This window comes from Parasteatoda tepidariorum, chromosome 6 (genome assembly GCF_982258835.1).
Source record: "Parasteatoda tepidariorum strain Cologne lab strain chromosome 6, Ptep-v5.0, whole genome shotgun sequence".
Classification (NCBI taxonomy): domain Eukaryota; kingdom Metazoa; phylum Arthropoda; class Arachnida; order Araneae; family Theridiidae; genus Parasteatoda; species Parasteatoda tepidariorum.
In genome coordinates, this window is record NC_141760.1 from 106,526,942 (window position 1) to 106,547,906 (window position 20,965).

The 20,965-nt window shown below is 27.9% G+C and overlaps 1 protein-coding gene across 1 annotated transcript in view; it reads left to right on the top strand.

Moving 5' to 3' along the window:
• LOC107449964 (heat shock 70 kDa protein 14) overlaps positions 1–19,881 on the top strand; it is a 32,870-nt gene extending 12,989 nt beyond the window's left edge. The window contains exons 6-14 of the mRNA XM_043041974.3: positions 1,608–1,712; positions 2,881–3,042; positions 6,123–6,278; positions 8,283–8,385; positions 9,458–9,586; positions 12,096–12,170; positions 12,946–13,104; positions 14,374–14,429; positions 19,732–19,881. Coding sequence (XP_042897908.2) covers positions 1,608–1,712; positions 2,881–3,042; positions 6,123–6,278; positions 8,283–8,385; positions 9,458–9,586; positions 12,096–12,170; positions 12,946–13,104; positions 14,374–14,429; positions 19,732–19,825 — 1,039 coding nt within the window. The 3' untranslated portion in view covers positions 19,826–19,881. The remainder of the gene's footprint in view (positions 1–1,607; positions 1,713–2,880; positions 3,043–6,122; positions 6,279–8,282; positions 8,386–9,457; positions 9,587–12,095; positions 12,171–12,945; positions 13,105–14,373; positions 14,430–19,731) is intronic.
• The last annotated feature ends 1,084 nt before the right edge of the window (positions 19,882–20,965 follow it).

Here is a 20,965-nt window from a genome sequence, read left to right on the forward strand (position 1 = left end):
TTTAAATGATTTTGATCACCACTATTCTTACAAAAATTAAGCACATATATCAATATGCGTTACTGTCATGGTTGTCAACTTAAGTCTTCTCAAATACAACGTATTTGTTTGCTTAAAATTGAAGTTTTAATTCCATTTTAATACCACTGGGAAAAATTATAATGGAAAGGATTAAAAGTTGGCAGGTATGGTGTTATGGTTTTTCTGTAAGTACCCTTTATAAATTAACAACAAAAAAAAACAATCAGAAATTTTCTGTACATTTGTGATTTGTGTTGAAATTGCACTTAATTGGGGAAAATAGTATTAACCCTTTCGTTATGATGTGCCATGTTTTTTGCTCATATTCATGCAAGACCCTGTTTGTTTGAGTAATGTATTTAGCTGATGCTACTAAGCATATTTTTTTTGCCTAGTTTTAAAATCCAACATACTAAATTCAATTTCTAAAGAGTTTTTTTTTTTTCATTTTCCTAATTTGTATTTGTAATGCCTGCAAAATCTCCAAATATATTGTGTAGTACTTAAATAAAAAGATCCAAACATCAGCTTACTAACATGCAATATACAGGTGCGCAGCATGGTGCATTGCTTAGCTCAGCCACTTCAGTGGCATGGTGCATTGCCATGACAAAAGGGTTAAGAGCAAACCTAGGCCCTTTTAAAGTTGATCGCTTAGGAAACTGTGGAAGGGTTTTGTAATAAATTAACTTGTAAGCGTAGCAAAATAAATTTTAAAATGTTGTATTGTTTATTAAGAGCTGCCAATTTTCTATGCGTTTTGTAGAAATTTATTCTAGTGGTTCCTAAGTTTACATTTAACTTAGTTTTGTCATTACTAAGTTAAATGTTACTTTTTATTCATTTGAACATATTTTCCACACCACTACAGATAAATAATTTAAAAAGTTCATATGCAACACCACTTTTAAAATATTGGCAAAATTACCAAAAATCTGAAGCGTTTTTAAATGTCTGCCACTTTGTAAAATATTTTGCAAAAGGTGTAGTTGTTGGCATACTTTTTTATAACTTGACATGCATTACTAAAAAAATATCCATATTTCTTTTTTAAACATAATCGGCTTAAGATCAAATTGTGTAACTAATTAATATTCATTATTTAATTATAACTGAAATTTTAAAGTCATGTTAACAAAATATTTTGATTGATAATGTGTACAATTTGTTATGTGCATATAAGAACAACATGATATAAGAAATGACAGAAGAAAAACTTCTAAACTCCTTCAATAAGTTGACCACAAAAGCTATGTACTAAGAGTATTCACAGGTTTCACTGTATGTCTAAATTTAAGTCAAAAAGTAGCACTTCTTTTAAATTGCAAAATCAGTAGTACTCATTGACTTAGTCAATCAAACTAAATTATTAGAATTGTCTTTTATTATAGCATTATTATTGTACTGGCAAAAGTTCAAATTTCTTTACTTTATCAAAACGATTTACTTGGAAAAAAAGTTTGATAATTTAAGTTATTTAAAAATAAAATTTATTTATTGCACATAAACCCTGCTTAAACTTCCACTGTAGAATAATGTAAATTTTGAATACTGATCTAAAATATTTATTTTATTTTCCCCTACAGAAAAGCTGTTAATCGAGCTGGTTTTAAACTTCTGAGAATTATAAATGAGTCTGCAGCTGCTGCTTTAGCTTATGATATCGGTCAAGATTCTCAAGACGCAACCTGGTAACTTCAATTGTTTTAATTTGAAATAATTCATTTTTTTCCATTTAATTAATGATATAAATGTTTTATCTTGTTTAAAACATACTTTTCTACTCAACTTTAAATAGCATAAAAAATTTTGAAATTGAAGTTATTGTTAAGAAAGTCATCTTTTTATTTTTATTTGATAGTTTAAAGTCACTGCTGGACCAACTATTACGATTTATCCTTAATTATTATGATTTCATAGTCAAGATTAGTCTTTCACTTGAGTAATAAAAAATATGGTTTTTTTTTTGTTTTTTTTTTTAATTTTTCATGATCTGTTTAAAACAAGTTTTTTTTCCTCCTTAACTACCAAGAGGTATGGAATTTTGCTGTTTTGTCATCAACAAAAATGATGATGAAAACTAAAAATAAATTAGACCATCTTTCTCCTTTCCAACGAGCTATTCTGACTCTTCTCGTGATATAGGAAAGCAAAAGAACATAAACTCAAACTTGAAATGCTGGGAGCATAGATTTTTAGAGATTTAAATGCATTATGATAAAATAAAAAAGCATTGGGGGTTTTTTTGTAATTTATCTAAAAATTAGAACATTAGTTCTTAGCAATAAATTTAATTTTATCATTTTATAACGAAGTTTAAAATTTCAGTATTGTATAATTTTCAATTTAGTTCCTTTATCTAAGAATTACTTTTTTATAATATCACTTAGTAATAGTAAATTCATGCATAATTTTATTAATATTATACACCTATATAGAATTAAATCGTATGTACACCTTAAAATTGCACGAAGTTGAATTTTGTAAACTCTAACTGAATATATTTCTGTGATATTGTATTTCTGATTCCTGATAGCTAGTTGAAAAAGTTGGCACCTCTGATGTCATTGTTTAGTGAAATCTCGGTTTAGTTTTAAAGTCTTATCAGAAAAAATGTTAAATCTCGTAACTATCTATTAAAATAGCATACAAATTTCAATGTTTTATGGAACCATTAAAATGTATGTCTTTTTAAAAAAAAAAAAAACTATTTTAAGGCTACTGTTAGTTATAGCATTGCTCGTCATTCATTTTCTCTCAATATTTTACATTTCAATCAAATATATTTTATTTTTCAGACATGTAATTTTAGAAATAAGTAGCCAACTGGTTTCATTTTTTAAACTTTATCTTTTTTAGCAAGTGTTTGATATATCGCCTCGGGGGAACCTCACTTGATGTAACTGTGTTAGACGTAAACAATGGCATGTATAGTGTAATCTCATCTATATCAAGAAAAACACTTGGTGGTAATCTTATAACTAATGCCATTGTTGACTTCTGTGCCAATGAATTTAAAAGGTATGTTGATAATGTAGATTATCTTGAAAGTCATGTTGACACTTATTTTTCAAGCCTTTCACTGTAATCCTTAAACACCTTGAATAAATTTATGCAAAAATGTCCAAGTTTACCCGTAAAATAGCGTCTTAAACCAATCTATAGCCGACCGATCTGTGTAGGAATCGTGGAACTGGTCTTGCATCCAAAAGGTTCTTGGTTTGAATCCCAGGCAAGGCATGGATGTTCTTTCATTCTCTGTACTACTTGCTCTTACTGTGGGAGCAATGTTGGCCCACTTAAAATGGTGCCCCTGAAAGAGTGGCCAACATATCTGCCCTCTAAATACCTGAATTGAAATGTTAACACATGTGGGCATTGGAGAAAAAAAATCTATCGTGCAACACCAGATAGACATTTAATAAACATGGTGCGTAGCGTTTTTAAAAAGTGCTTATTTTCGATTTTCATTTCTTAAATGCCCTTAAAAGTGCTTTTTTTCATTGGGTGTTTTTAAAAAGTGCTTAATTTTCCCATTTTGAAAAGGAGATTTTTTTTCTTTATGTCGATTTTCGCCGCATATTGTTCTATTCAACATTTTCACAATTCATTCAACCACAATCTACTTTGGTGTCCCATTGGTCCATAGCATATGGCAGCACCAATCATTTACATGTTTGATAAAAAATACTTGCTAGTTCGCATGTGCGTCTACTAGTCTTTGTTCGGTAAGATTCTTGCACTCTCATGTGCAACTCTGCTGCATTTTGCCAGATATTTGTAATTTCGGGGTCCATTTTTCACCCCCTGAGATTGCACTGAAAAACTTCTTGATCTTTTTATAATGTCTAATACAGTAGACGCCGCTTAATGTGATCACGGTTAATGTTATCAATCGTTTAATGTTATCAAAATCGCTTAGTCCCGTCCGCTTATATCAAAATACATTGAAAAATCATCGTTTATTGTAATCAAATGTTCGTTTATTGTTATCAGTTTATAGGTAAATTTTATTTTCCTGAAATCAATAAAAACAAGAAGGAAAACTTTTTTGTGTTTTGTGAAGTGTTTCCTGAAACTTACCAAAAGTCCAAACGGGGCTGGTATATTATCTTTTAAACATGTGTTATTATGAGGGGGGGTATTTTGCCATTTTCGGTCAAGCATTGCAAAATTCCGCCGCACTGTACGATTTCAAATTCCCGGAAATCCTAAATAAAGAGAAAAGAAGACCTGCCAGTAACGAGTCAATGTTTGTCATGAGCACCTTTTCAGAAGAACTAAACAATGTGACAGATGATATGTTCCAGCCGCTGTGAGAAGGGGGTAAGGGGTGACCTTCAAAAGAGAACATTGTTTCGGGTATGCCACTTGATCTTGGCAGGTCCCTTACTGAATCGCTATTGGTCAAACAATAAAATGGGGAGGGGGATAGTGAAACTGCAACATCTAAGTGTTTAAAAGACGAAAAAAAATCATTTTTAGCTTAATTTTTTTTTCGTTTATTGTAATCAATCGGTTATTGTTATCAAATCAGGTTCGTCCCGGTGATCACATTAAGCGGCGTCTACTGTATAATCAAGAAAAGAACACTTTTTTCAGAAACTGATTATTTTATCATGATCCTGTAAAGTCTTTGAAAATTATTTGGTTAATGTATATAGTGCTTAAAAATATTTTTGAGTACTTTAAAAGGTGCTTAGTTTTTGTTGAAAAATTTGGCTATGCACGCTGAATAAGGTTGGGAAAATATTTTTCAATTGACTTTCAGTGTAGAACATTTATGTATTCATCCGCAATGTCATTTCATAATTACCATTAAAGTGTTCTCTGTGTGGCATAATTTTAACGTCTTGTGTGTTCGATATTGAGCATAATGGATGTGCATATTATGAGTGTCACTTTGACACGTAATATTGTAATCTTAGCTTTTTAATCATAATGCACTTTGAAACAGTTTATACAGGAATTTACCAGTCAAGTACTGTTTTCCAATAGAATAACATCAGAAACTAATTTGTTGTGGAAAGCCAGGTAGAGAATTAAGAAAATATGGCTGTCAGTATAAAAGAATTTGTCTATTCATCCAGTCATCAAATAATTTCAATAAAAACAAAGGTTTTTATTGTTTCTATTTGTAGAACTATAATAGAACTTGCATATTGATTTTGCAGTTTATTTATTGATTTTACATACATATTGATTTAACACATTTAAATTTCCACTCAATGGCTAAGATGAGACAGTTTTTATTAATTAAACTAAATTAAATGTGTATTACAAATTGGGGATTTAATATTTTAGCAACTTTTAAATGAGATTATTTTTTCTAACTTGTATTTTGTAAATTCCTTTGCCATATGCCTGATTGATTGTGTATAAATAATATGCATTTGTTTTGGGGGGAAATTAAGTTTTTTTTTAAACAAAAATTTTAATTATATTGCTTTTTTTATGTTTGAAGTTTCTTAAAAGATATTAATTTTTACATACAAGTATGATAAAAAATTTATTGTTATATTAAAACCTATACATCATGATGAGTATAATATAAGTGAATAAACTTAACATTTCAGTTATCACAAAAGTAAATTGTCAGTTTAATCTAAATTTTTTTTCCTATGCCATTTATCTTTATCACAATCAAGCTATTTGGTTTTTTTTTTTTTTTTTTTAAATTTTATTCCCCATTGCAATTTTCAGAAATTTATCAACTTGTTTTGTCAACAAAGCTGACATTTTTAGAAATTGAAATACTGACGCCGTCCATCAGACCTTTCACCATATTAGACCATTTTCAAAACATAAAATCAATTGATGCTTATCGATTTTAATTTATGCCTTTTATTGCCTTATTGTTTTAATCATACTTCATTAGTTTTCTGTGTGTAGCAAAACGTACTGAATTATGTGCTTCAAGAAATGTGCTAATTGCATATATCCTATGAGCACTTTTTTCTCATTGTCATGTGATATGCTAATTGATTTAAATTTATTTTGCTTCAAGAGGCGTAAAATACTAAAAAGTATTCAAATTTTAGCTTTGTCAAGTGTATCATTTTTACAGTACAATTATGTATTTCCTTTCATAATACTTTCAGGCAGTATAAAATAGACTTGAAGGAAAGCAAACGCTCAGTTATGAAAGTAAGAATGGCAGCTGAACACTACAAGCAGGTTGTATATAGCTCCATCAATGAAAGATGCCAAGCAGAATCAGTATACGATGGAATTGATCTAAATGTCAATATTAGCAAGTAATGATTTGTTTTTTATTTGCTTTTATTTTATTTTAATTTGTCACTTTAGTAAAAATTGTTTCGATTAATCGATTTATTCGATTAATTTTCGATTTTCGTTATTTAAAAGCCCTTTTAAGGTGCTTTTTTCAAAAAGGTGTAAAAGGTGCTTTTTGCTTATTTCTTTAATTTTCCCTTTTCAAAGGTGATATATTTTTTTTCTTTTCCGCGCCGATTTTCGCCACGGATTATGCAAACGCATGTTTTTTACATTGTTCTATTCAATGTTTTCAGAATTCATTTAACCACAATCTATTTCGGCTTACCGTCGGTCCGTAGCGTATGAAAGCGCCAATCATTTTACATATTTGATGAAATACTTGCGTCTACTGAGCTGAGTTCGGTGAGATTATTGCCTTCTCATGTGCAACTCTGCTGCATTTTTGCAACATATTCTCAATTTCAGACTTCATTTTCCACCCTCAGATATCGAACCAAAAAATCATTTTATAACAGCTAATATAATCAAGAAAAGAGCTCTTTATCAGAGACTTGTTATTTTCTCGTGATCATCTAAAGTCTTTGAAAATTATTTTGCATTTTGTCAATGTATATAGTGCTTAAAAATATTTTTTGAGTGCTTAAAAAGTACTTAAAAGGTGCTTATTTTTTGTTGAAAGATTTCGCTATGCACCCTGTTTTAGTATATTTTACATTCATGCCTATAACAGTTAAGTCAAGTAGTTAAATTTGTTTATTAAATAATGTAGCGAGCAGGATTTGTAGAAACCATAATTTTAAAAATCCAAAAGATTGGATTTAATTTTTTTATTGAAATGTTTTTACATTTATTATTTAATTTTCAGATAATAGATACTAACAATGCTTAATATCTAAAACACAATGTAATTAAAGTTATTAAAATTTTTAACTTGATAAGGTTAAGATTATTTTATTATTATTACGAACTAATCAAATAATAAATTAAATTGTAGCTGTTGTTATTCGGGCTCAATATTCTCATGGATTTATAAAGCTGGTGGCTCAATATGTTAGTTAGAAATCAAATGAAGATAAAATTGTATTGACCTGTACACATTTTTAAAAAAATATCAGATTTTCTAAATTATTCTTGATAATATGAAATATGAAATAAAAAAAAGCAAATTCTTGTATGTGCAACTTTTAAAGTTGAAATTTGTAGGTTTCACCTAATCTTTTAAAAAAAATTTTAGACATACCTACCCTCAGGCTTTTTCCTAAATAACTATGAATTGATAATCTATATAATGTTAACATTATAACGTTAATACCAGGAAAAGAAATGCCTGTAGTTAGCGAAGTTAATTCTGGTGGTGCATTTATGCTTTTTTATGTCTAGGCAAGCAACATTCAAAATTATATTCACATAATTAAAAATCACATAGCGATCAAGATTTACTCTTTAAATTTACTCATTGCAATTGACGTGTCACGTCGACATTTTTTATTAAAACTTTAATAAAGTTCAATGGATATATGAACGTTTATAGTTTTCTATTTTCAACTTTTTGGGTTTCTTACCAAATTCATCCCTGGTTATTAAGTTAGTTATTTAAAGCATCGTAAAATATCTTCATAATTTAAAAACAATTAGTGTTTATGCATTTAATTCATTTATTATTTTCCTGTGACACTGAAATTAGAATGACAATTTTCGAAAATTTGCAAACTTGCTGGGATAAAAAAATAATAATTCTTGCAGCAAAACCATGTGGCAGATCTTTAATTTTTCTTTTCACAGTTGATGGCTTCGAATCAAACATTCTATAACAAATGACGCTTTAGTTTTTCTTCACATAAAATTAGCATCTTAATCAAAACTATTAATTTAGGTTTAATTGTTAATATATGTTTCAAAAGGCATTTATTGGCAATGTTATTGAAAAAAATACTTACATTTTTCAAGTTTTTGAAAGGAGTATGTTACTTGTATATATTATTTTAAAAATTATGATTAATTTATTTCTTTTATTATTTTAGAGCCAGGTTTGATTCGCTTATTCACAGCACTTTACTGCAATGTTTAGAACCTATTCAAGAAGCTTTGATGGCAGCTGAACTAACTGCTAAAGATATAAACACAGTATGTCAAATTATTTCTTTCTGTCATTTAACTTTGAATTTATTGCTGAGTATTTTATTTGAATAGTTTTTTTTTTTTTATCTTTTATCGTTTTAAAAAAATATATATTTTCTGTGTTGAATTTTCAAGGATGTTAAAAGCTAACCATATTGATTAAGTTATATGTTGAGCCAAATTGATGTTCTATGGTTAGTTTTACTAACAAGGTCTTTCATATTTATATTTAATGGGCTTTATTTTTGCATGATAATTTTATTGAAATCTGATTCTTTCTATGTTTTCCAAATCTTAATGTATTCACACATCAAACTATTTAAGCAACTTTAAATTATATCTCTAAATAAATAATAATTTTAAAAAGAAAAATTTTAGAAAAATTTTTGTATTTTATATCATTATTTATATTTATTTAAAAAAAAAAAAGAGAGAAAGAATTGATAAATGCGTGATCAAATTCATGTTTGTGCATCTGGAGAGCTTTATTCTGTAATTCTATAACTTAAAAATGCAAAGGAATTTGCTCATTCAGTTTCAAAAAAGGCAAATTGTTTTAATTTTCTTATGTTGTTACAATTTAATCTAGTTGAAGCTGACTCAAATATCCATATCTTGATTAACAAGGTCTTTCTAAATAATTAAAGTATTCATTCAAAACTTGTAGTTTTCATTCTATATTGTGCATTTGCTTGTTTTTCTACATTTTTAGTTAGAACTATAAAATTCTAAATAGTCCTCGTGTCCTTATTTTTTTCTTTTAAACATAAATCCTTAACAATATCTGGCTTAATTAATTTTTTTTTTAAATTATTAGTATAAAATAATAGTATAATTTTACCATCGATGATAGAATATATATTTTATTTTTAATGTTGCATTGAAAAACAAAATTAGTATGTTAGGCTATTTCATTAACTCAACATAACTGTTCTTTCCAAAAATTGTTTTGTTTTCTGATTTTAAACTCCTCTTAATTGCTGCAGAACATTAATGTAGATTTAAAGATAATTTTATTTTTGAAAGCTTCATAATAGTCTAAAATAGTATTAACCCTATAAATGACTTCTTGTTTTAGGTTATTCTGTGTGGGGGCTCATGTAAACTACCAAAATTACAACAGCTTATTTCCAATCTTTTTCCATCTTCCAAAATATTGTCAAGTATTAGTCCTGATGAAGTAATTGCTGTTGGGGCAGCTAAGCAGGTATTTTATTCTATGTTCTGGATTTATGAATGTATGGTAAAGTGTTACGTGTGGTGGTAAAATTCTACATTGTAACTAGCCTTTTTCAAAAGAATTGCCTTAGTGTATCTTTTTTTGTTATGGCTGCAAACTTCTATAAATTTTTTAACTGCAAAGTAATTAAAATTTTCGATTTGTGCAAAATAGGATTCTCACTCTTTCCAACAGCCTTTATTTTTTGCTTGTGAGTTAACTTATTTAAATTAATTTTTTATAAAACTTAATTTTTAGGCAATGGTTCTCAAAAAACAATAACTTTTTTTAAAAAAAACAAATTTACTGAACATTATCAGATTTTTTTTTATATAATTTGGATGGGGTTTAAACTTTATCATTCCTAAGTAACTTTAAAAACATTAATTTCAAAAATATCTGCTTTGTAAATTAGTGAATAATTTTCATGGTTTATTAGCAGCAAAACATTATTAAATTGTCAACAAAATGGTTAACTTGTGTTTATCCCCCCACCAAACAAATCTCCTAAAATTTAGAATATTGTTAATAAAAATAATTCTAAGCAATAAATGAAATAATTTGAGGCAACATAAAATTGAATTATTTGTTTTAGAAGTTTTTAATTCATAAGTTAAGGTGTTAGTTACTTATTAATAAAATTTCGAGTTTCAATTTGAAACTGAAGAACCTACTGAGATTTTTATTAAAACTTATTCTGTTGAATAAAAAGAACGTACATCATTTTATGTCTATTTAGTTTTACTCAATGAATATTGGGTCAATATTACAAAAATAAAAGTGACAAATTGAAATTCTTTTGATTAGTCATTGTTTATTATAAAATTAATATTGAATTTTTATTTGTTTGAAATGCAAGCTTAAAAGTAATTTTGGTTTTAAAATTGATATGCAGGCTTAAAATCAAATACATATATTTTTTTACAAAATCTTAAGATGCATTTATTATTATTACTGTTAATACTGTTATAAAAGTACCTCTTATGTTATGAATATGCCTTAAAAAATGTTGAATATACTAGATCATAAATTGGTCTATTAATTAACTAAATCGAAAAATTTTTAGTTTTATTATTTACTGATAATTTAATCAGCTTTCAAAAAAAGGATTTAACTCCTGATTTTTTAAAAAATTTAGCACCTGAGGAGAAAAGATTTTCATAACAAAATTAAGATTAATTTTCTCCCTAAATTGCTTAAAAATGATTAGGGAAATTTTAAAAAAAAAAAGATTTGTTTTAAATTTTTAGTTTTAAAAAATTTGATTACAGTGGAGCGCCGATTATCCGAACTGCTCGGGACCAAACGTGGTTCTGATATTAATTATCTAACGAATTGCATGCATCTATATGGGAAGGTCCACTATCTTGAACTTGATCTCCTACTTCTTCCTCTTTGTCTATGGAGCTCCGATTTTCATTAAAAATTTCAGCGACAGTTTCATCGTCATTTAAAATTTGAAATCCTTCCTGGGTCGTTTCGTTGAAGTTGTAAATTAAATATGGTCTTCAGATGTAGTGGATATTATTTATGCTTCTAAATTTAGAAAAATTGTCGATAAGTTAAAAAGTATTCTAAACTTTCGGTCAGTTCGGATAATCGGCACTCTACTGTATTTTGTATGTGTTTGAATAAGATTTTTTGTGTTTCTCTTATCTTTAGATTAAAATAATAAATTTCTGTATGCTTTTTCCAACGTTTTATAAATAAATGTAAATTTCTGGTCATTGTGCATTTTTATATTGTGTTTTAATCTTGTATGCAACTAATAAGAAAATTGTCAGAAGGCTGTTTTAATTACCCATTCCATCATTGTGCTAATCACATAGCTGCCAACTGTTCTGAATTTTTTGGATTTGTTCCTAATTTTTAAATCAAATCTGATATTTTTATAAAAAAAATCTGAATTTTCATAAAATTGCAGTATATTTGCACTTAAACCAATCCCTTATTCTGATCGCCCCAACCGTGCTTCCTGTGTTTATTGTGCTGAAGTAATTTTTAGTAGCTTTTTATTAGAAAATACTATTCCAATAGCTGTTGCTGATCATTTCACCAAGATGAATCTTAACAACTATTATTATTTTTTTAAAAATTTATTGTACTATTTTAACACTTGCATCAGAAATATTTGTTTATGATGTAGATTATTATTTACCTGTGTTTTGTAATTTTGAGAGGAATTATATATTAATAGGTAACGGTTGTTTTTCAATTATTGTACCGGTATTCCTAATTATAAAATATTAATATTATTAATTTCCCACAAAAGATTGTGTTTCTAGTTTTGTTTTACTAATTTACATACGGTATTTAAATATATGTCTATTAATGTTATTATTTAATAGCTAAATTTTGGTCTTACTCTAGTAATTTTTGGGTATTATTTTGTCGCATATAGTGTTCCTAATTTTTGATTCCTTAGGTTGGCAGCTATGTAATCAGTGTATCTATATCCTTTTGGTTTTTATTTTATTTATGTTCAATTTTATTTTAGGCAACTTTTGTGACACAACATGTGAATGAAGAAGATTGTTTTGTAAATATGCTAACTAAAGATTTATTTTTAAAGGTACTTTTAATATTTTTAATTTAGAGCAAGCATAAGTTGAAATAATTTTGTGTGTGTATTCAGTTCTGGGTGTTAGAATCTGCATATAGTAATGTGTTATATTCTCAGAAGTATAGTGTAACAAGCACATTTTTACATAATAGAGCTCAAAGCAGATATTATTAAAAATGTCTTGAACTGTAGTTCAAGAATTTGATCAAGCTAAGCGTCATCTATATAGTTTGTTTTCCTGATCTTTCAAAATTGAGATTTTTTTTTTCCTTCAGACTGTATAATTATTTAAGAAGTTGTGTACAAGTTTAGAAATAAATTTAAATAACTCACATTGTATTTTCTGTTGATTGAGACACAATAGGCTTGAATAGTTCTTCGAATACTTAAAATTTTGATCTGTTTGCTATTACTTATAGATTATCTAAATCTATGGATTATCTGTAACAAATGGATTATCTAAAAACAGTATTAAAATTTGAGCAGATTTTAAAAATAAAATACAAACAATAGATGCTATAATTAAACTAAAAGTCTTCAATTACAGTATCTACTGTCAAATTTGTTGATAACATATGCAGAGATTAAAGCTACTTGGCAAAATTAATGGTTAAATATCCACAAAAATACTAGAAAATGTTTTAAAATTGTCTTATTGAACTTTATTTATATTGAAAGAAATGAGCATTGTTTTTTCTTTAATAACTGACTAGAATGCCACTGTTCACTATATATATATAAACACACATTTCTTTTTATTAAAATTGCATTTTCTTTTTTTTAGTTAATAGGTTTCTCCAATTCTCCTGAAGAGCTTCTCCTATGTAGCAAAGGGACATTAATACCAACAGTTGTCACACAAAGTTTTACAGCCACCCTAAGCTCCAATTATAAAGTGGAAATTTATGAAGGAATTTCTGAAGCCAGTAGTCTAGTAGCTACAGTAAGTGATTGCATTATTTAGCGTATTGTTAACTCGTTTTTAATTTTTTATTATTTAGTGTCTGTGTTCTTAAATAAATAGTATATAGTTTAGATTTTTAAATGAGGGATTTTAATGAATTTATTGTGGATCAATTTTTCTTTCACTTCAAGCTGTTGACTCTCTTTAAACTAGTTAATGCCAGTTTTGTGCTATTCTTTAAAAAAATTGTGTATGCAAAGTAAAAAACTCTATTATAATACGAATTTATACGTGACTCTTATCACTTTGAAATACATTTGGGCTATGGTCCTGAAATTTAGACATTGGGTGCAAGAGCTAAATATTTTTGTAGCTTTGAAAAAATCTGACTTTTTCCTCTTAAGTGCAAGAACTGCTAAAACTATTACCAATTGTATATCTTCAAACCCGTTTTGGTCATATTGCTCACATTAAAGCATCAGCATCCTTAAAAATTGTCCTTAAGTGTGGAGGCAATATTGTCCTAAATTTTTATATTTTGGACTTCCAGCCCTGCAATTAGATGAAACATCAAATTTTACAAAACTAACGTGTCTACTTAAAATATGTACTTGATTACCAGATTACCAATAGCTTAAAATAATTTAATTTTACTCGATAGCTTCTTAAATTCTTCTGAAATATATTTTTTGCTGATGATTCAAATTCGATTTCACTATCTAATAAAGCTGACCTTCAGGGGTAATAGAGGCGATCAAACCGAGTTCACTAGATTCATCATTGGTCACATTAAGTGCTTGAGGTATGAACAGCAGCGAAAGGTCTATCCCACCGGCAACAAATGTTTCTCCAGCCAGCCCGGCCCACCTCCTTAGCTGTGTGGATTTTGAAAAGAAGGATTTTATGCGCGACCTGGTCTTGTTTTTTGATTTCCAGAGGGTGAATGGACTTGTGGAGTTTGTTGTTTCTCATTCATTATGCACTAATAAATCTCTGTTTTAATATTTATGAAAAATACTACATTTGATTTGTTTTTTCATTTTCTAAAGCTAATGAAATCTGTTTATTCCAGAATTCTCATTTTTAAAAACAGTGTATTTGTAAAATTATTTCTGTTGATTTGTTTTATAATTTCTACTGATAGTAACAAATAAAACAGTTTTTTAGCTAGCAAATAGCACTTTTTAAATCCTTGCATTTAACCCTTCACAATTTTCTAGTAATGTGTAGTATGTTTTTCAGTTAAGGAACAATAATGTTAAGCAATTTTTTTACCCTACTAAATTTTACTATTTTTTTTTTTTTCAGTTTAGCATGCCAAATCTACCAGAAGGAGATGTATATTTTACATTCTTTATTAGAAGGTAAATTTTGTTTTCTATAAATTAAATTTTAAACAGGGTGCATAGCATTTTTGTGATTATTTTTGTTTTTAAAAACCCTTAAAGGTGCTTTTTTCATTGGGTGTTTTTAAAATTTGTTCAATTTTTCTCTTTTCCAAAATGAGTTATTTTTCTTTACTGTGTCAATTTTCACCTTGAATTATGCAAAAAATGTGGTTATCACATTGTTCTATTCAACATTTTACAATCCATCTCAGCATACTGTTGTTCCCCAGCATATGATTGCGTTAATCATTTTACATGTTTGATGGAATACTTGTGTGTGCATATAGTGAGCTAGATACATTGGGACGGATTCTTACTCTCTTAATTGTATCGCTGCTGCATTTTGCAAGACATTCTCAATGTCAGCCTTCGTTTTCCGCACACTGAAATTGAACCCAAAAATTATCGAATTTTGGCTGATCACAGGGACCAAATAAGCATTCCCAAATTTTTTACATGACATTCCTTTTTACTGCCCTACTAGTCCCTTTTTTCCCCCTTTAAAATTTATTGTACTTTAATACTTTTTTATACAGATTACTTTTTATTATTATATTATTACTTTTGAAATTTTTCATGCTCTTAATTTGTTTTATGGAAAGACTTATGATATTTAGGGGCAAGATTTTAAAAAGGCATTTAAGTGAGGGGGTTTCAATATTTTAAATGCAGCAAAAAATCTTATGTTATTCTGATTAGTCGTACCAAAAAACTTACATTTATCTGTTAATTATTTGATTTTAAAAACAATTGAAGTAAAAAGTTAAATTATCTCTAATTTGTTAAACATGAATGTAGGGACTATATAATTCTGACAAAATGTTTAATTTTAATACTCATCGTCTTTACATTTCAAAACTATTTTTTTAAAAATTTAATTTCCTTAAAGAAATACTGAATGAAAATTTATTTTAATAAAATTTATTAGGGGCCATTCACTAATTAGCATTTGTAATATGAATTTATTAAAGTTTGATTAATTCTTTACATATCTTTATAAATTCGATATGATAAATAATGTCTATTTAAATTTTTTAAAAACACTCAATAACCTTTTTAAATGCTAGTTAAATTAAATATAATTTTGAATTTAAAAAAATTTACATAATTAAATTAAGTAATTATTAATTTAAAAAATAGAATGAGCCACTCAATGTAGAGCATATTTAAAATTGTTTATAAATTGTTTTTATTGAGTCTAATAAAATCAAGAAAAAGAGTTCTTTGTCAGAAACTAGTTATTTTACCTCGATCGTGTAAAATGTGAGTGCTTAAAAGGTGCTTATTTTTTGTTTAAAGATATGGCTGTGCGCCCTGTTTAAATAATTTGTTTTTTAATCCAAGTTAACTTTAAGACACATTTACCTCCATGGTCTTTTCATATTTTATGAACAGTTAAAATAATCCTTGCATGTTTATATATTTATGTAGTTGAACAGCCGCCCCAATTTTGGGTTTACAACTACTAATGTTCAACTCCGTAGCCTTGTAATTTCGAACCCAATCCAGAAGACAGGAAACTTCTGGTGAGGAAAACCTCCCACGGTTAGCCTGGCGGCAAGGGGACTCTAACCCATGATCCATCTACCACTGAGGATATTTTACGTCAGCTCTGTGGTCGGTGCAAGCAGGGTGTAGAATTTGAATCGACCAGCTATTGCTGGGATTCGAATTATATTTAGTTTGTAAGAAAATTTTCATCTTTGGTCTTTGCTTTAAATTTCAAAAAAGTAAAATAAAATAAAAATTCTGAATAGTGTATTTCTAGTCTTAGCAGTAAAGGCACAAAAAAATTATATGATTTTGTAAAAATCTTTTAAGAGACTGGTCGCAAATCAAGTTACCCCAGTTTGGCAGGTGTGGATATACAGTTTTATGTGATTATGTTAATTAGCTCTATTTAACATAGAAAGAAAAGGCTATTCAATTTTTTATATTTTAAACAATACCCAAGTTTAAAGAAAAATTAAGTTTGTTTTTTCCTACATTTATATCGCATAAAAAAGCATGCATTACTGAAAAGAAGTAGTAAATTCAAAATCTTTAACTTTGAACACAAACAAGACAAGCTATTAGTCCAATAAAAAAAAAATCTCATTTTGAATATTTTTTTGTCAACAAAATAAGTATATTTTGAATGTATAAGCTCAATTATTTAAACCCATGCTTTCACTGAATAGAAGTACTAATTCCAATTTTTAGGTTCAGAACAAAAAAGTTATTGGTTTAAAAAATCACATTTAAAAATAATTCTTAATTTTGAATCTTTTTTTATCAAAGTAAGTAACACTTGAGTTTCACTGAGGTGAAGTAAACAATTCAAGTTCTTGTGTTTTTTATTCGAAGTTTTGAAAATGATTAATTTTAAATTTTATGTTGTATTCATATTATCGTATTTTGATTATTTTTAAAGCGACTAAATAAACAAATATTAAAAATAAAAAATTTATGAAAATCTGTACCACTTGGACATAGAAAGTGATAAAAGGTGTTTGAAATTAAAATAGGATTTTCAACCCCGTCAAATGAGTTTTGTATCAATAAAACCAACAATGTTGTAATTTTTTTTTCTCTCCTTATTTTGGTAAATTCTTTTTACTGTGTGGCATTTCAAAAAAAAAATATAGAACAAGTCAGTTTTTTAAAACGTATGATATTTTACGGTTATTCTTTTAAAAAATGTAGCAACTGTGTGGCCTGCATCCCTTTATCATCTCAGGGATGAGATTCTTTCGCGGATTTCCGCTTTTTTTTTTTTCAGATTTTTCCCGCTAATTTCCGCTGAAATTTTTTTTTTTGCTCAAGTTAAAATATTTTATGAGGAATTTAATTTTCCGCGGAGAGAAATTATTGAAGTCCCTTTTCCTCCCTCTGAAGTTTCTCTAAAAATCATTTCCTTGGGATAAAACTGGATGCAGGGATGAGATTTTTTTTTGTCTCTCGAATTTCAGCCTTTTTATCAAAAACTCCGATTTTCTAAAAGTTTCGTTTTTTTAATAAATATCCCGTTTTTTTTTTTTTAAAATTCAGTCATTGAAGTAAAATAATTATATTTATTTATGATTTTCAAAGATAAACAGAAAGTTCAATCTACGTCCTAGCTGCTAACCCTTCCGCATTTTTACTTATTTTAGCTATTTTCTCCGATTTCACTCACAAAAAATAAGATTTTCCGTAATTTTTATCCGTCGGCTGGATAGCTCGTATTTTCGTAATTCAGACATCGCTGCTTCTTGTATTCTGGCGTGAAAACAAACAAAAAAGAGGGAAAAAATAGAGGTGGATTTGCGGTGAAAATATTTATTTGCTCATTCAATTAATCTTGTAATTTTTTTTTTTTTATTATGTCTAAACAAAAACAATACAAACGAACCTTTTAGAAATCACAAGTCCAGACTCTGCAAATATCTCGATTTTTATTCACGCGATTTTAATATCAATCATCGATTTTCGTATTTTCCTGATTTAAAAGTTGCACATTGCGATTCATATTTACGCTATTTAAATATCGTATATTATGATTCTTATTTACGACATTTAAAAATCCAATATCGTGTTTCGTATTTATGCATTTTTAAAATAGCGATTTTATTATCAAATCTCGTATTTACCTGATTTAAAAGTTGAACGTTGCGATTCTTATTCAGGCGATTTAAATATTGTGCATTGCGATTCTTACTTACGAGATTTAAAAAATCAATATCGCGATTTGTATTTACGAGCTTTTAAAGCCCTATGTAGCAATTCGTATTCACGCGAGCTTAAAATCCAATATCGTGATCAAAAAATTAAAAAATCATGATTTGTATTTTCTCATTTTTTAAATTCGATGTAGAGTTTCATATTTACGTGATTTAAAAGTCTCATATCGGCATTTATATTCTCATGGTTTAGAAGTTTAAAAATCGCACTTTTTTGTCACATTTTTGTTTATATATATATATACATATAATTTTTTTATTTTTTTTATTTCCTCTTTTTTACTTTCTGACTACTCTCATCCCTGATCATCTTTAGATCTTTTGTAATTACATTATAAAAACAAGCTCCTTTGGTAGTTTAATAGTCTGCTTTTATTTTCTTACATTAGATAAAGTTTTCACTTTGGTATTTGTTTGAAAATACTTATGAAATTTAGGTATTAGCTTGTTTTTTTTTTGTTTTTTTTTTTAACTAAACCTGTACAATATACTGGAGAACACTTATTTAAATAAAGCTATAAAATTCTTAGTTGTTTTGTTTTTTATTGAATGAATACAGTATTGTTAAAAGGGATTTAAATTATGTGCCCAATATATAAGAGCACCAATTAGATCTCACTTTATTCAATCTTCTCTTACTCTTATTTTGTTAAAAACACAGCAAAATCTGGGGGTATCCAGAATGCTTCTGTCAGGAAAAAAAAATGCAGTGTTTCAGGAAGAAAAAAAACTTATATATGTTTTATTATTTTGTCGTTTAGTTTTTAGTATACATTTAGTATACATAGCTTTTTAGTATACATTTCTTTAGATTGATACTACTGTTTTCTTTATTTTTTGACCCATTGCAAATTTAGTAGGCATTATAAGGCCTTAAACAGGTTTAAAGTAGTGCAGGTTTGATTTTTAATTTTAACTGATGTTCGAAAGATGCTAAAAAAATTCAACCTTTTTTAAGAAGAAAAAAAAGCTATTTAAAGATATATCATGAAATAACCTAAACAAACAATAATAAATATGAGGCATCTATTTTGCTATCTTATAAACTGCAGAATAAAGGAAATATTTTACCTTCTACTTCATTAGAATTGTAGAACATGTGCATTGCGTGTGTTAAGATGTTTTAAGACTACTCCTTTAATCATGAAATAGTATATCTCTGTAACAAATCATTCATGTGTAATTCCTTAACCGTTACGAATATAAACTAGCCATTCTTGAAACTATACATATCAATGGCGTTTATATCTTGAAAGATATTGATTTCCATAATGTATACTTTTGATTGACGTGATATTTACTACACTTAGTTTAAACTTGTGGCAAATCCACTAAAATCAAACTTTCATCTTAAACCCAATTAGTAGAATATTTCTTCAAGCAAATTTTGATTGATATGATATTTACTACTCTATGCTAAAATTGTGACAAATCCACTAAAATCAAATTTTCATCCTAAACCCAATTGGTAGGATATATCTTCAAGCAAATTTCAGAAACATGTTTTTTAGTTTCAGTGGTATATTTATTGTTTTCATTTCCTATGTATTTTTAATTTAAGATTTCTTTTCTTACAGTGATGGCTCCCTTACTGTTACCTGTGAAGATTGTTCGTCTAAAGAATTAGGATCAGCAACAATTGTACCTTCACGTTCACAGGAGTACACGTAGCATTTATATAAATTTTTTAAGAGTATTTATTTTTTAAATAAATTGATAAAATTGAATTCAGTTGACTTTTTATTCATTTTTTTAAAATCTGGTAAGTGATTTTCATAAAAAAGTTTTAAATTTATAACTGTTCACCACGGTCCTTAATTTTAGCACAGCATTATATCTTGATCCATGAATGATGAACACGGTAAAACTTCCTTTTGAAATAAGTAGACTGAAAAAGTTCAATTCTTTTATTAACATTATCTAAAGTTCCTGTGGAAAGTCAAGTTAATTGTACTAACTGAGTTGGTATCAATTCTTGGATGAAATATTTCTTTGTGGAGCATGTTAAATAAATATTAATCCATCATACGGGGCTGATTTGGCTCCGGAAAAAATCCGGATTTTTCACTAACAGCGATCCGCAAGTTTCTGGAGATCGAAGGTCCAGACTTTTCAAAAAATCATTGATCGCAGAAGTTTCCGGAAATCAAATTTTCTAAGGTGGAACTTAAAAACACAGTTTATTTAATTTGCTGGTAAGGGATTGATATTCATGATTAATATTCATTTTTTATCAATAAATAGTTATTATAATCATAAACTCAAGAAAGAAAGACATTTGTAAATTTTAATTACTTCTCCAGGTCTTCATAGGTATGTGTAAAATTTTAAGTATATTTTAAACTAAGAAATGAGAAAAGGGGGGGGGACCTTGTTTAAATTTTTTTCCATTTTAACTCGAGAAATTTTCTAGAATTTTGACTTTGGCTCACAATCACCCCTGATCATATGAACACAATGACATTTGTATATCCTCTACCTTGCTGGTGCGTTAATCTTAAGCTTTATAGAGGAATAGAATATTTTAACATGTTGAATGCCACACTAATTTTACATGACTTGCCCGTCTGGCCAAAAAGATTTTTGTGTGATCTATGTTGTATTAATTTCTTCAAGCCATTTTAGTAACGATAATAATGTAAAAAAATGGAAGCATTCAAAATTTACTCGAATTATGCGTTTCTAATAATCTTGACTTCACCGGTGGCGCTGCGAACAGACTCAGTGCCAGTCTCCGGCGACCCCCATGGCATTCAACATGTTAAAAGTACATGTACATTCTGAACCCAAAAATGTACCTAGTAAATATGA